This window comes from Seriola aureovittata, chromosome 3, assembly GCF_021018895.1.
Source record: "Seriola aureovittata isolate HTS-2021-v1 ecotype China chromosome 3, ASM2101889v1, whole genome shotgun sequence".
Classification (NCBI taxonomy): Eukaryota; Metazoa; Chordata; class Actinopteri; order Carangiformes; family Carangidae; genus Seriola; species Seriola aureovittata.
Window position 1 is genome coordinate 29,446,471 of NC_079366.1, and position 15,870 is coordinate 29,462,340.

General features: G+C 39.8%; 1 protein-coding gene across 2 annotated transcripts; it reads left to right on the forward strand.

Annotated features, from left to right (window-relative positions):
* Positions 1–1,643: 1,643 nt before the first annotated feature.
* Positions 1,644–12,853, forward strand: LOC130165558 (B-cell receptor CD22-like). Of its 2 annotated transcripts, XM_056370915.1 has the most exons (14): positions 1,644–2,463; positions 2,564–2,726; positions 4,674–4,745; positions 6,344–6,700; positions 6,808–7,044; positions 7,209–7,550; positions 7,861–8,070; positions 9,090–9,344; positions 10,545–10,805; positions 11,099–11,359; positions 11,569–11,650; positions 11,739–11,799; positions 12,079–12,308; positions 12,418–12,853. In XM_056370915.1, the coding sequence occupies exons 3-14, from the start codon at positions 4,697–4,699 to the stop codon at positions 12,491–12,493; spliced, it is 2,421 nt and encodes an 806-aa protein (XP_056226890.1). In that variant the 5' UTR covers positions 1,644–2,463; positions 2,564–2,726; positions 4,674–4,696; the 3' UTR covers positions 12,494–12,853. The 2 variants fall into 2 exon arrangements, with proteins under 2 accessions (XP_056226890.1, XP_056226899.1); XM_056370924.1 differs by lacking the exons at positions 1,644–2,463; positions 2,564–2,726 and having other exon boundaries at positions 4,355–4,745; positions 6,814–7,044.
* The last annotated feature ends 3,017 nt before the right edge of the window (positions 12,854–15,870 follow it).

The following is a 15,870-nucleotide window of genomic DNA, read 5'->3' on the forward strand; positions in this document are numbered from 1 at the left end:
TATGGGGCCAGTAGACCGAGTGAATACACATCGATCGGTTCACCATGTTGTAACCACATTACTGTTAGGAGATCAGCCATGATTGAAAGTGCACTAGCATTTTACATTTCTCAGGAGATTTCAGCATCCCTCTGTCTTCATCAGGACCTGAGCTGGACAGGTGCAATACCGCCTCCACCTGTCTCACCAACGGCAGAGAGTCCAGACACAGTGAGGAGGGTCTAGGTGAGTAACATGCTGTCATTCACTTTTAAAAGTAAGACATGTCTATACCACTGTGATTAAACAGACCCAGTGTAAACATGTTCATACTGCTGACTCTGAATAATGAATATACCACTATCTATATTGGTTATGCATTTTACAGTATATCCGTATTTGTACTACTGAATTTGTTGGTTATATAGTGTGTGTCCATTTAATTATCATACTTCTAGTGGTTTACAGTTCATTTACATTTCACAATATTCATACTGCCTTTATTTTTTGAATATTCACAATTTATTACTATTTTACTTTATTATTTCCTATGAATACGTTAATTGGATACTACACCAAGTCATATCTTGTAAATGAAAACCTACCTGGCAATAAACCTTATTTTCTGAGTCTGCCTTTGTGATAATGTCGTCATCTCTTCCTAATGCTGCTATGCAGTATCCCCTTGCTTTCATAAATCTGCAAGTCTATGAAGGTTACAAATAGACTTCAGATCCTATTTTCACACCTCAATTTAAATTCTACTTGTAACGTCAGTGTCACACACTTGCAGGAATTTTGAGCACCAAGTTTTAGTTTTGTGCTTTGCATGTGTACACAGAAGCTCTTCCTCTTCCAGTGTCTTTGTGTCACCACCAATGTGTTTGTTTACTTTATTTATATATATATATATGAATCTCTTCAACTTCTTCACATGTATCATTTGTTCAGATTTATTCATAAAGTCTTGTTTTTATTACAGTATATGCTAAATGAGGTTTAAATGGATGATTGATACATCTTTTATGTTCTGAAGTCTTTAGACTGCTTCAAAAACATTTCATAGTGAAAAGAGCAGCTGGTTGACATGTCCTTATTTTTCCTTTTGTGTTTTCATAGGGATGGCAGAATCCACCTCGGGCAAGAAATGGTAAGTCTGTTAAAAGCAGTTTGTATTTTGTGTAATTGCATTTCCACACAGATCATAGGTAAACGTTTAAGATGACTTAAAATGATATTCTGTTTACTACATTTAAGTTGTCGACATAACGAATGCATCAGAAAACAACTTTGATGTGATTATTAATATTGCCTTGAATAGTACAATTAAAATACTTGTTTGGAAACTTGCTGTGTCAGATTTGTTAAGGAACTTATTGTGACGGAGTAATGAGGAACTACTCAGTAACGACTGTTTATCAATTCAGCGAACAATGTGGAATGTTGCACACTGAGTTTTGCACTTTTCTGCTTTTTATCTCTGTACACAGACGTCCACAAAAGCATTTTCTCCTTCACCGTGTCTTTGAACCTCACCACTGATCATTTGTTCAGTTTCGATTCACACTGTCTCAACAAACACAAATCTCTTTACCACAATTTGTTTCACATGCACAAACTTGAATTTTTCTCATGCAGATTTATTTTCCAGGTTTACCAGGTTTGAAAAAGAATGCAAAATAACAAGTGGGGGATAGTTAGCAGGTGATGAATGGACAAACAGAAGGTGACACAGAACATTTTAACCATGAAGCACGATAGACAAGTGACAAAGTTTATATAAAGTGAGAATAGAAGAATTACAATTGTAAAAATAACAATGATAATGGGTATTGATAACAATTATAATGCTAACAATGATATATTGCAGAAAAATGATGATGATAATGGCAGCAATGAACATGTGCATGTACAGTACATAGAGCTGCCCCCCATTTTCATTAGCGCTACCATTAGCAGCTAGCTTGCTGGCATTGGTCATTGATGAATGAATTTAACGATTTATAAAATTATTCAAAATAATACAATGTAAAAAAGTAAGAACTTTCTATATGCACTGTGTGTCTAACTGATCGATCTGTCAACAGGGAGTTTCTCTAGGATGAGGTGTAACCCAGGCAGAGTTTATGTTCTTACAGCTGCTTTCACACCACTGCTGTGTGTCTCTCTCTCCCTCCAGGTGACAAAGAAGCTGCTGGTGCTGCTTCCGAAACAGCTGCCTGGATTACCTATGTTGGCTTTCCAGGATGTTGGCCGGATTGATGACGCCACGTCTTCCAGGTGGACCCCCAGAGGTGCCTGTTGTCTCATTGAGGCATAGCGGTCCTCGCTGGAGGGGAAGTAGAGGATGCTTGGCCTCACTGTTGCCAAGGTGATACAGAGGATCTCCTGAGAGTGGAGGCTCCACTGTTGGAGGAGGACACATGGGGCAGAGGAGACGGCGGGGTCAGCCTTCAAGTTTCCACCTAATCCACTTCATCCCAGGTACATGCGTGTGTCCCGTAGCTTGTGGTTAAGTATATTGTGTTTTATCATTTCCTGCAAACATAAAATTCTTTTTTGATCCAAAACCTTTTTCTTCAAGCCAGTGCCAAGTACTTCCAAGCTCCTGGCAACACCTGCCAGACAGAGCAGGAGGAAGAGCGAGTTGTCTTCCCTCCCAGAGACCAGGAGAGGCAGCCCAGGTGACAGTTCAAGGCAGCGACGGGGAAGAACTCTTCCTGTCCTGGGAAGGAGAGTCTCCAGAGGTGAGATTCACTTCAGATAACAGTTTCCTCTAATGAATATCAGATCTATATTAACACTGATTATCTTTCAGCTGTCTTCTTGAACTGAACTCAGGCCCTGCAAAGTAGAGATGTAAAATAATCCTTCATAGCTCAGTGAGGACGGTGCAACTGTCTGACAGGTGGAAGCTGCTGCAGTCGTCCATAAGTGATGGAGGGAAGGTGCAAAAAGTCCAGGAGCCGTTATTCATCATCAGTCTTAGTGTTAGAAAACGTTTTACACTGTGGTTTTACAGTTTAACGTTAGCACACATGCTAACTTCAGCTACAATAACAAGTTACTCCTCACATATATGATATTAGCCTGTGAGACTAATGTAACAGTTGAGACAGCTAACCGTGTTAGCAGCATCTTCGCACGGCTCAGCCAGGAGCCTGTTGCTGTCAGGTTGATGCAGGTGGGTTTACCTGGTGTCCTCGAGGACACAGGTCAGATCCACCCCTCCCTCCTCCCCAGCTCCACCCTCTCATCCAAACATGGTTTATTATGGCTCCAAAAAACCCAAGATGGCGACGTCCATTAAGCCAAACTCGAAGCTTCAATACCGCAGTTGACGAACCAATGGGTGATGTCACGGCAGTTTCACACGCACACACACACACACACACACACACACACACACACACACACACACACACACACACACACACACACAAAGGGTACAGAATACCATATGTTAGTGTTTGCTTTCCTCCCAGTGCATGCTGGGATACATTGCAGTACTTCAAACTTTTTTTGTTTGAAGTTTGAATGTTTGATGTGATGAAAAAAAGTTTGTTAGATTTGCATCCAGAATTACAAAGTTTGAATGTAGAAGTCACATAAATGTAAAACTAATAAGATTCACCTTAAATTACAGAGGAAATCTTTAAATTGTTAGTATGCACATTAACCTTTATAATAAGCTACATTTTTAATTACAGATAATTACTGTCATTTTACATAGATTTGTATGTAATTTAAGAAAGCAGAAAAAATACTGTATAAATAAAACAGTAATTATTCTTTTAACAATGGGAAATAAATGTAATTCATTATTATTGGCATGATGCTTAAAATAGAAGTTTATATGTTAATTCACAGATTATTTCTGTAATTTTACAGATTACTGTAAAATTAGTTACTTTTTTATTAGGATTTTTTTTTTTTTACAGTGTGTGGTGAAGACAGCAACTCACCTGATCCCTGGCTGTTTCATGACATCATCAAACGGCAGAAGCTATAGACTGAGCATTTTACACCGCTGGGTTGGGATGTTGGCTTTGCCCCCTCTCAGTAAAACTACTGTTTTAATCATTAGCTCCCAAACAGCTGTTCCTCAAGCAGCTTTAATTCCTGTTACCTAGAGCCTCACAAATCACCATAAACCTGAATCAACACCTCTCTGATTCCTAAAGAGAATTTACTGCAGGATTGTTGTACACACTAAGGTTAGTTTCTGAATACGCCGAGCGGACGAAAGAGGAACTGAGGGAACAGAAAACACAGTGATACTTTCTAGTTACATAAGCAATGAAACTGAAAACACAGCCCAATTTCAGACGCTTCTAAACACCACTTTTATTTTTACTCTTTGCAGCCTGGACACGAGAGTTTTGTCACAGGCAATGAACTGTTGAACAGGAACCACAGATTCTGGTGTTAAAAAACTGTCCCGTGGACTGATTCTACACATTACAGAGAGAACTTAATGTTGGTTTGTTTTTCACGCTTTACAGTAAATTGGGAAGTTCACGCATGGCTGACAGAAGAACAGAAAAAATCATTTCATCACGGGGACTTACAGACATTCACGCATGTTAATCATGAAAAGAGGAAGGAAGCCAGGAGAGATGTTAACAGATGTCTTATATTGATTCAAATAACTGTTCAGTATTTCTGATGCACAGTCTGACACGTTTTCACAGACGCAGAGTCGCTCGGAGCAGAGATGAGTCTAACAGCAGTGGCCAGTGGATTTGTTGTCTTTGTTCTCTCAGGTACTGTACAATTACAATTACATTTACAATTTCATTTACATTTACATTAACATCTCTGGGTATTCAGCACACTTACTTTATTTCAGGTTGAAGCTAAATTTATTGAGGAATCACTGAGATCATCAGTAGATTTGAGACGAACCTGCAGTTCCTGCAACAAAATTGACATAAAATAGATTATACTGGAGTAGAAAATGTTATTTGTCTTTAACTTTAATTTTGTCAGTGGAAGAAATGTTAGCATTGATAAGAAAAGGTCAAATGTTGAGCAAAAGGAAACCAATGCCAATAAAAAGAGGAAGAGAATCTAGAGGTTTCTTTCATTCAAAGCTATGTGGTATGTGGATTCTTATCTGCATCAAATAGAAAGTGCTGGACTTGCTGCCAGATGTTGATAGATAAAAGGCTGAAGAAGAAGACAACAACAACAGTGCAGTGCTTCTCCTACAGAAGGAATATCCTCACCGCGCTGAGTTCATCTCTCATCTTCTGTAACTCGACTTGTGGTTATCATCATTTATACAACAGTTAGTTCAGACCAAGTAATTTGATAATAATGACTGTGTTTTGACTGTTTTACAGGCGTCTCTTTTACTATTGTGGTCTATGGGAAAAATGCTTTTTGGGCCACAGGGGATCACAGCCTAACTCTTTATCATCATACATGTGCACTAAACTAAACTGCACCGCAAGTCGTCACAAACTGTTGGTGAAGCGTTTCACATCAGTGTTTTGCATTTCTCTTTAGTTTCACACTCGTCACTGGAAACTAGTCAGACACATAGTGGCCCGCTCTTATAATAATGTATGTGCTGGTTTCTTATTCTCTTCACTATAAGTGGCACTAATGATGGTGATTCTCCAGCTACATATACAGTTTATATATATATATATATACTCCTTAACATGCATTGAAAGTGCCTGTTAAATAGTTAGTGTGAGAAGAGAATTGAAGCCACTAAAAGTAAAGTGTAAAAGTTAGAAGTGGATAGAATAACATTCTGGATAAATGATAGCTGAACGTAATGGTGGCTGAATGGTTACAGAGCGTTCACTACAGCATCCTTTGTTCGAGTCTGACCTTTGTTGCTTGTCAGAACCCTCCCTCTTGCTCCACTTGTTTCCCCTTCTGTCTCTTTACTCTTAACTGTCCACTATGAGGCAAAAATGCCCCAAAAATAAACAGCTACAATAAACGGATAAACAGTTGAAATAGTTAAAGTAATGGATAAACTGACTGAAAGTGTCTTTTTCTTATGTAATGTGACGTATTTCAGAGTGAAACAGTTTAATGACAAAAGTGACGTGGCCCAAATCCGGCCCATATACGGCATGATTGTCAGATGCTACTACCACATCTGGACGAGACAACACCAGACGATAACAGTCAGAACCTGCCCAGATGTGGAAGTATATATGTGCCAAACTCGTCTTGTCTTCATGTGTTTTGAAAGATTTTGGAGAACAGGTCCACTCTGTAAATCCAGAAGCTTTTGAAGACGTACCATTAACGATGCTTTTCTGAAGCCCCCCCATATATTCGAGCCTGTTGTCTGATGTTGTTATAGATCTGTGGTCTCTGCTGCTCTGTGTTACAGTGGTACAGGGTCAGTATGACTGGGGAGTGATTTACCCTCGATCTCACATCTGCACCTTAAATGGATCAACAGTGGAAATACGCTGCAGCTACAGATTCCCATCCAGGTTAAATGATGCTGATACTGCAGTTGAGGAAACATTCTGGTTCACTAGATTAAGTGATAATGAACCTGTGGATCTGAGAGCAGACTCAGAGTATTCAGGTCGTGTTCAGTATCACTGTGGAGAGAACGACTGCACTCTGAGAATCACAGACCTGAGAGAGAGCGACTCAGCTGAGTACAAGTTCAGGTTCATTACAAACCAACCAGGAGGGAAATATACAGGTGAACCTGGAGTCACTTTGTCTGTCACAGGTAACATATCTGTTGGAAACTACATTAGTTAAACCCTGAATCTTTGTAAATCTGTTATCATTTATCTGTTGACAGTTCTGTCTAAAATGATGTGTGTTTCTTTATAGATCCAGGTTTACAGGTGAAGATGAGCGAATCAAAAAGGTGCAGAACTTCTCCCTGTACATTGTCACGTCTCACGTGTCACAGCAGTTGTCCTCTACCTGATCATCCGTCCTACATCTGGTACGAGAGTGGAAAGAATATGGGGAAAGATGCACGTTCTTTTAAAACCTACTTTTATGATAAAAACAGTTATGCCTGTGCTGTAAAAGGACACGAGGATTTCCCCTCTCCTTCAGTGTGTGAGTTTAATCCACAGTCATCCAGTAACATTAGCACTCGTTTGAATTTGTATCTTATACACCATGATTTCATGTTTCTTCTACACGGGTCACTGTGTCCACAGCAATACAACCAACTGTGAATGAAACTGAATAGTGATGATCAAAAATATTTCATTTTCCAGGTGTCCATGGTTCTTCATGCAACAGAGTGACTTACACTGACAGAAGCATCTGTGCCTTTAAAGGCTCTTCAGTCGACATTTCTTGCACTTACAACAATTATGAATCTATCAAATCTAAATTCTGGTTCAGTAATGATCAGCAGGGGTATTACACACGACTTGTGGACCTTCGTAAAGACTCCCAGTACTCAGGTCGTGTTCAGGTCCTTGAAGCAGAGAGACGCTCCACTCTGAGAATCACTGACCTGACAGAGAGAGATTCAGCTGAGTATCGCTTCAAATTCAAAACACAATGGTTTGAATGGGAGAGCAGCTTATGTGGTACAACTCTGACTGTCACAGGTACAGATCAACACAAACTCATTATGTCGCTGAAATGTATTCATCATGAGATTATTCTTTCTTAATGATGTTCATTTTGTTATTTGCATGGTAAGATAAAAGTGAAGGCTAACATAAGGGACTGTATTAAATAAGAAGTAAATGTGGAGCATGAGCACATTGTAAGAGAGTGAAGTGTACATGGGGAAGTGGCTGATTTTGCATGATGGGTTGCACTTACATCCACTGGCTAGAGGGGGGAGAAGTTGTTCCTCTAACTGTGTGTTATTGACAGTTCATTTTATGTGACATATCTGCTTCTCGTCCACAGATCCAGATGTGCAGGTGCAGGTGATCTGGACTTCTACCGGTCCAAAACTGATTTGTTCCAGCAGCTGTCTTCTCTCTGCTCGTTCTGCCTTTGTCTGGTACAAGAGTGAAAAAGAAATTCAGGGAGAGACGTCTCCATCTTTTAGAGGACACGTAGATCCTGAGGACAGTTATTCCTGTGCTTATGAGGGTTACCGCTCCCCTGCAGTGTGTGAGTTCACTCCACTATGTCACAACGACACACTGAAATGATTTCATATTGATTTTCACATAAGATGTTCCTGCTACCTTCAACCTGCTGATCAGTGCAATAGCAACGGCAGCAAAGATAAAGTAAATATTCATGTAAATACACTCAAAACATCAGCTTCATGACAAAGGACATGTGTTCTACGATGGAGAACATTGAGGAAGAAAAAGATCTGGAACTTTGAGAATAAAGTCGTAATTTTATGGGAATTAAAAATGTAAAATTATTATTGACCTTGACAAAACATTATAGTGAGAAATATTATGAAAGTCAGTGGCAGCTGCTGTTTGTCTGACAATAAAATAGACTGAGTTTCTTCACAATCTCTTCAATATCCTGAAGATGATGATGATGCTGTGAAACCTAAAGCTGAACTTCACATGATGCTCCACGTTCCTCATTTTAAAGCTTCTGATATTTCCCCTTTAAAACAACACACAACCTAAAATTAGAGCTTCTTGTAAAACTAAATTTTTATTTTCATAATATTAAGACTTTATTCTTGTAAAATTATGTTTTTTTTTTATGACTTTATTCTCAAGTTTCCTGATCTTTTCCCCTCAGTGTGGCTTCAACTCTTCAGGGATGCACACACTGTGTTTTGATGTGTTGGTGGTTATTGTGCATGATTTAATTTAGGTAACCACAGCGGATCATTGGACCTCATGGGGCTCCACTTCCACTTCTCAAATCAGACTCTGTCACGTGTGTGTGACCTGGGTGGAAAATAACACAGTGATTCCAGAGACAGAAGATTTATGAAGATATAAAGTGTGTAGTTGATTATATGATGATATAAAGGTAGAAAAGTAATGATAATAATTATAATTGGGGAAAGTAATAACAATAAAGAGGGCGTGTCTTTCTCCAGAAATAAATCACTAGGTTCAGCCCAGTGATTTTAACACACAGGTGTGAAAGATGGTCAGAATATATTCAATCATAACAGTCTCATGTTAATGTGTGTTTATATCCTGCAGATGCTCCGAAGGTGTCAGTGTTGATGAATCCCTCTGGTGACGTAATGAAGGACAGTTCAGTGAGTCTCACCTGTAGCATCGATGCTAACCCAGCAGCTAAATACACCTGGTACAAAGAGAACCAGTTACTGCTCAGTGGAGAACCGCAGCTTGTTTTCACCTCCGTCCAGTCCTCCAACTCTGGAGAGTATTACTGCACAGCTGAGAATGAGCTGGGGAAGACGACATCTGAACATGTCTCACTTAATGTGAAATGTGAGTAAAAAGTGTTTATTTAAAGCAACAAATGACTTTACAAAATAAATGTTTTGCAGATTGAACCTGCTTTTCTTCTAGTTTGACTCGTAGCTTCAGTGTTTCTGCTCGGATGTCTCCTGCGTTTCGGATTCTCTCCTCGGCTTTCACGATCCTCTGCTCGGCCTCGTCCAGTCTGGTGTTTGTCTTCACCGTTTCTCCCTTAATGTCCTCGAGTGGCTCCTTGTTTTCCTGGTGAAAAAGCTCCTCAGCTCCCGCAGAAGCCGCTCCACATCAGCGGTCCCTTCATGGGGCATTAGCTCTGCGCCTGCTTGTTTGCTAGCCATGTTGCTAACGTTAGCTGGTGAGTGGCTTCGCAGTTGCTGGATTTCTTCGTCGTGTATTTCTGGTTGCTGAGTGTTTTTCTTGCTTTTTCAGTCTGGTTTCCCCTTTAATTCAGCTTTAGTAGAAAGTTTGTTATATTTGGGGGGGATTTAGAACAAAGATACTCTATACAGAAGATAACGCATTACAGGCAGCGCCAATGGTATAAAACGGGACACACTTCCGGTCTTCTGAGGGGGCGTGGTCGTGATTTCTGGTTCAAGTCAAAACATAAACATCACAACTCAATACAACACCAGATATAGTGTGAATTTGCACCTGATTTTGCCGCTTGTTTTTATCTGCCATCTTAATATGGGATGAATCCAGTAAAAGATCATATCAGTCTAATAATGCTCGGTTTCCCCTCCAAAAACAGTGAAATGATGATAATAGCAATAGTGTTATTAAGCAAAGAAATACGAGTTTTATTTCCGTTTAAACTTTTGCCTTGAACTCCAGCTTTATTATTTTTTGTGATACATTGGCCACTTTATCATAGACACTAATATTGGATTATTAATAGTGATATTGTCTTTCCAAGCCCTAGTTCTTTTTTTTTATTTTCTTATTTTATTGTTTTTCCTTTTACAAAGCATTTTATAAAATAATACAGCATTTACATGGGGTGATTTCTGCCACAGTATTACAGCAACCGTTTAAACTTTTAATTAATGGTTTCACATGAGTCCCTCTAAACTTCTGTGGTTGGAAAACGACGTCGGCAGTGCTTCAGTTGTTCGCTGTCACAGTATTCATCACAGGACCTCCTCTAAAGTTTCAGATGCTGCAACTGACGTGGATTCACAAAGATCTATGTAAATACATCTCTTCCAGATGGTCCTCAGACCTCCACTCTGTCAGTGAGTCCCTCTGGTGAGATAGTGGAGGGCAGTTCAGTGACTCTGACCTGTAGCAGTGATGCTAACCCAGCAGCTAATTACACCTGGTACAAGGAGAACCTAAAACTGCTTCAAGGACCAGAAGGAGTTTATCATTTCTCCTCCATCAGCTCTGAGGACAGAGGGAACTACTACTGCAAGTCTGAGAATAAACATGGACAGATCAACTCTGCGTCTCTATTCTTAGATGTCCAGTGTGAGTAGAAAACATGAGCAAATCACTTTGGACACTCTGTATTTAAAAGTAAAAACAGTGGATGTTGAAATATGAGTTTCATCTTATAACATGTTAAAAAGAAGCAACAGTCCAGCTGCTGATTTAAAATTCAGCTTTAGAAATTTTGAAGTTACTTCCTTTTCACATAATAGTGATGAAGTTTATTTATATAGCAATTACAAAAACAAGAGAATACATAGTGATTTACTTTAATTAAATCAGGTCTGCACACAGAATCCATTAGTTGTATTTCTGTCCTTAATTTTCACCAGATGCTCCAAAGCTTCTCTCTGTGTCAGTGAGTCCCTCTGGTGAGATAGTGGAGGGCAGTTCAGTGAATCTGACCTGTAGCAGTGATGCTAACCCAGCAGCTAATTACACCTGGTACAAGGAGAATGAAGACTCACCAAAAGCTTCAGGACAGATCTTCACCATCACTGACCTCAGACCTGAACACAGTGGGAATTATTACTGTGAAGCCCAGAACACAAGAGGACGTCGTAACTCCACCTTAAATCTGACTGTTGTAGCAGGTGAGTTACACACATTCATCTACACACACCTGTTTACTGCAGCTTTTATTTTGCATTATTTTGTACTATTACAGACGGTGGCAGACACACACAACTAACCCTGACCTCAGCACCTCTTGGAGATTGTGGAGCTGTGTATTAAGCTCATGTTTACTCAAACATCCTGTAATTCCCTCCTCAGTCGTCATTATTTCCTTCTGATTATCCAGGTGCATGGAAATCAGCAGCTGCTGGATCAATCACTGCTGTTCTCCTGGCTCTCATCCTCCTCGCTGTCTTCCTGTGGATCAGGTGAGTAATTCTGTGTCACCATGATTATGTTCACTAATGCTTCTAAATGTATTAGTTAATTCACTCGATTGCTTTTCCTCCTGTCTAGAAGAGAGAACTCCTTCACACAGCAGTGTAAGTGTGGAGAGAGACCTGACAACAGAGCACAGGTGAGAAAGAAGAGTTCAAGTTTTCCAGTGCAAAAGATCAATATTAATCAATCTGTGAATATTATCGACCTCTGCTGGTGGCCAGTAGGAATTACAACAGAAAGCTTTTTGTTAGTGTGAGAACTGTTTCCAGAAACTCTCAGTACCTGTTGAAGTAAAGAATAAGAACTGAAGAACAAACTCCCCTGATCCCATCCAGCAAGTATTTTACTGTACGGTCATTTTGTGCAACAGCACAATAAAAGTCTTGTTATAATTGAGTTCTGTTTGTCCCGTCAGCTGAACGTGGGTCCAGTGTGTGACACCCCGTCATCTGCAGCACAGAGACAAGCAGCAGGACAGCAGGATGACCTTCACTACGCCAGCATCTGCTTCTCACAGAACCAGGGAGATGTTGTCTACTCCAACGTCAGAGTTCATCCCCAGAGAGAAACAGAGGAAGAGGAGGAGGAGGAGGATGGGGTTGAATACTCTGCTGTCAGATTTAACAATGCCAGCAGTGCACCAGGGTGAGCAGCTCCTCTCACATCAACATTTTCATCACTACACTTATTTAACTAGAAAATACACATTAGGTTAAAAACTGTGAGAGTGAATGGTTTATTCTTCCCTTCACAGAACAAGACGTCAAGAAGATGGAAATGATTCATGTGCACTGTACAGCACAGTCAACAAAAACAAAAACACACCATGAATCTGAGCTTTGTTATTTATACTTGGATTTTACAGCATCAAGAGAATCAGAAAAAACACAAACATATAAACAACAGTGGTTTATGTAGGGTTTGTAAAGACTTGTTTGTTTGCTCATTGTTTTTTAAAAGGTTGTTTGAACCAAATTACAAAGAAATGTCATATTTTCTCACTGACTCCTGCTTTTATCAAACCATGTATGTTTGCTGCAAAAATATGTCTGAAACTTTACTTCAGTTAAAGCTTAGGAAGAAAACTCTGCTTGTCATATTGTCACATAAATATAACAGCGTGTTACACTGGATAATGTCTGATTATTGTAAGGATAAAATATGATTAAAGTACAATCAACATTTGTGTTGTGTACCCCCCCAACTCTCCTCATACTCACTATGCAAGGTTTTGAATTATAGGTTCAGCAGAGGCTACCGTCTATTGGAAACATATACAGGATTTACACTGACAGGTTACAGCCTATGATCACAACCTGGAGGACAATAATAATATATATTACAAGATATGACACAATACATGATGGTAACAATACTTTCCTGGGCCAGCAGCAACAGTATTAATGTATTAGCCTACAATGTGTAGCTGAACGGCATAAGAATGCACATACTGCTCCACCTCCACCAACACAGTTCAATGATTAGTTCAAAGGTTGTTACTTCCCCCTTGTTCTCAGTTCATGTTTAATTCTTGCAATGTTTGAAAACAGGTAGAAAGTATTAAGTTGTGGTGCTGCTAAACTGGTAACCTGCTCACCCTGCTCAGGTGGAGATGAGGGTGGTGCAGATGAACAGGTGTGTGTCTCATGGCTGTCGCTCTGATGCTCAGCTGAACTAACGTCAGTGACTGTCGCGTTACTCTCCTCTTCCTCTGTAACGTTAGCATCGTGCTCTCCAGGCGCTATGCTAATGCTAGTGTGCCGAGTAGCCGAGGTTTGAAACGTCGAGATAGATGGTTTGTTTGTCAGAACTTCAGTTTCTCAGAATGCTTTTCTTTTTTCTCTTTGTTGTTCCAACTTTTGATTTTCATGATGTTTAAAGAAGCTCTTTCAGCACGAGCCGGCTTTACCGCTAAACTCCCACGGTCACCGCTTGACCCCTGACCTCACTCGTCATCATCATGACACAGACACAGCCGACAAACCGATCATAACATTTCTATTTGCAAATGAAGTAATTCTGCATTCATTGGTTCGTATTTCAACACACACACACTTAATTAATTTAGGTGATTTGATCATAAAAATAATAATAAAGTAAAAGAAACTGACGCCACAGTTGGTGGGAGTTTGGAGGGCCCCTGGAGGCCGGAGGGCCCCTGGAGGCCGGAGGCCCCCTGGAGGTCGGAGGCCCCCTGGAGGTCGGAGGCCCCCTGGAGGTCGGAGGGCCGCTGGTCTCCATGATGAACCGAACATGACGCTCAGAGTTCAGAAGACAACAACGGCCTGACTTGTCGACCCTGGTGAGCCAGGCTTCATAATCATTAAAATATATAAACATCAGAGATACCAGATCAGAGCCATGAGAAAACATTTTACCATCCACTGATTAATCACATTTACATTTGCTCTTGGTGCTTTATTTTCACATTTTATGATTGAAACTATTTACACTTTAAGTTATTTACAGAGATTAAGTTCAGGACGTGTCATTAGTTCACACTGCTGACAAACATCTTTGACATATTACAATGGTAAACTCTTCAAATTATAATTAGGGTGTTGCACACACTGTCAACAATGGACTTTTATTCTGAAAAGGCTTCACATTTAGTGAACTACATCCTGCGCTGCAGTACACTCTCCCACCTCGTCCACGCTCCCTGCTGCCTGAGCCCCACCGTCCTGCTTGTCCTCCACGCCTGCTCCGACCTCTTCCTGGATAAGATGGCGTCTCTCCTTGACCTGGGCCTTGAAAACCTGCATCTTTGGGAAGTATCCAAAGCCCGCTCTGCCAGTTGCTGTGCTGCCCATCAACGCTTTTTGCCTTAGGTGTGACTCTTTCTGTATGAAAGAAATATCAGTCTTATATAAAACACATATTAGATAAGAAAAAACTAATGTTCTTCCGTACATAGTGCAGCAAACAGAAGATGGAAGTCAAGCTGTTAAAAGAAGATGGATTCCTTCCTCTTTACATTCTTAATATTCATGAAGTTAGTACAAGTCTGACCTACAATCGTTTCGTCATCTTACAAATTACAGTGGAAGTCCTGAGAGGAAACTGACTTAAAAACATCTGTGAAAACAGGTGAAAGAAAATGTTTTGGAGGTGAAAAGAAATCTTCGGTCAGAATCTTGACAGAAAAACTTGAGGTTTTTGACAGTTCAACTATTGAAACTTACAACTGACAATTGGTCAAACCTTTTCATGTCAAGGATTCTCAAATTGATACGAACCACGTCGTGGACCACATTTGACTTGTTTTTCACTCACTAACAAGTGGAAAAACAGCTGATATCAGTATAACCAACACTAATGGAAGATTAGCGCAGATTAAAACATACTAATTAAGACTAAGCATTGCACTATAATTCCATTATTCAATAAAAAGCATCAAATTCTGTATCATAAGTATGAATAATGATAATATTAATTTTAATATAAATATAAAAATGTGTCCAAGTGCTTAGTGTGTTGTGTACAGCTATCATTAAAACATAAAATTATCCTATTCCCATTGAAAATGTCAGAATGCCCACACAGAATGTTTTTTTTATCTTAAAACATTTCACTCATAAAGGGTGAAGTGTCCGTGTTACCATGACAACGTTACAGTGAAATAACGTTAGCAATACAGACAGCTTCACCCAGGGAGTAGCTATTAGTCATCCATTAACAATATGTTTTTAAGTCACTAGCTAGCGGGCTAACGACTAACGTCACTACATTTAACAGTTGAAACATTGGTACATAAGACAAATGATTGTCAAACCTTTTCATGTCGAGGAAATTGATATGCAACAAGCCGAGGTTTCCCAGTTGATGTTTTTCACTCATTAGCTGCTTCTAGCTAGTAGGCTAACGGCTAACTTCAGTGTAGCTAACACTAAGGGCAGATCCTTCACATTTATCCATTTCACAATTCCATATTTTTACAGACTCAAGTTTTCTAGACTTCTCAGTAGATTTTTCAGACCATATTTGACATCTGATTACGAATCGCTAGATGTTTATTATACAAATAATTGATTTTAATATCCAACCGCTAACTTCTGTGCTCTGAGCTCCGAGCGTGATCTTCGGTTAATAATGGCCTCCGGCCTCCAGGGGGCCTCCAAACCCCCACCAACTGTGGCGTCGGTTTATTTTATTTTCATTTTTTATGATCAAATCACATAAATTAATTAAGTGGGTGTGTGTGTTG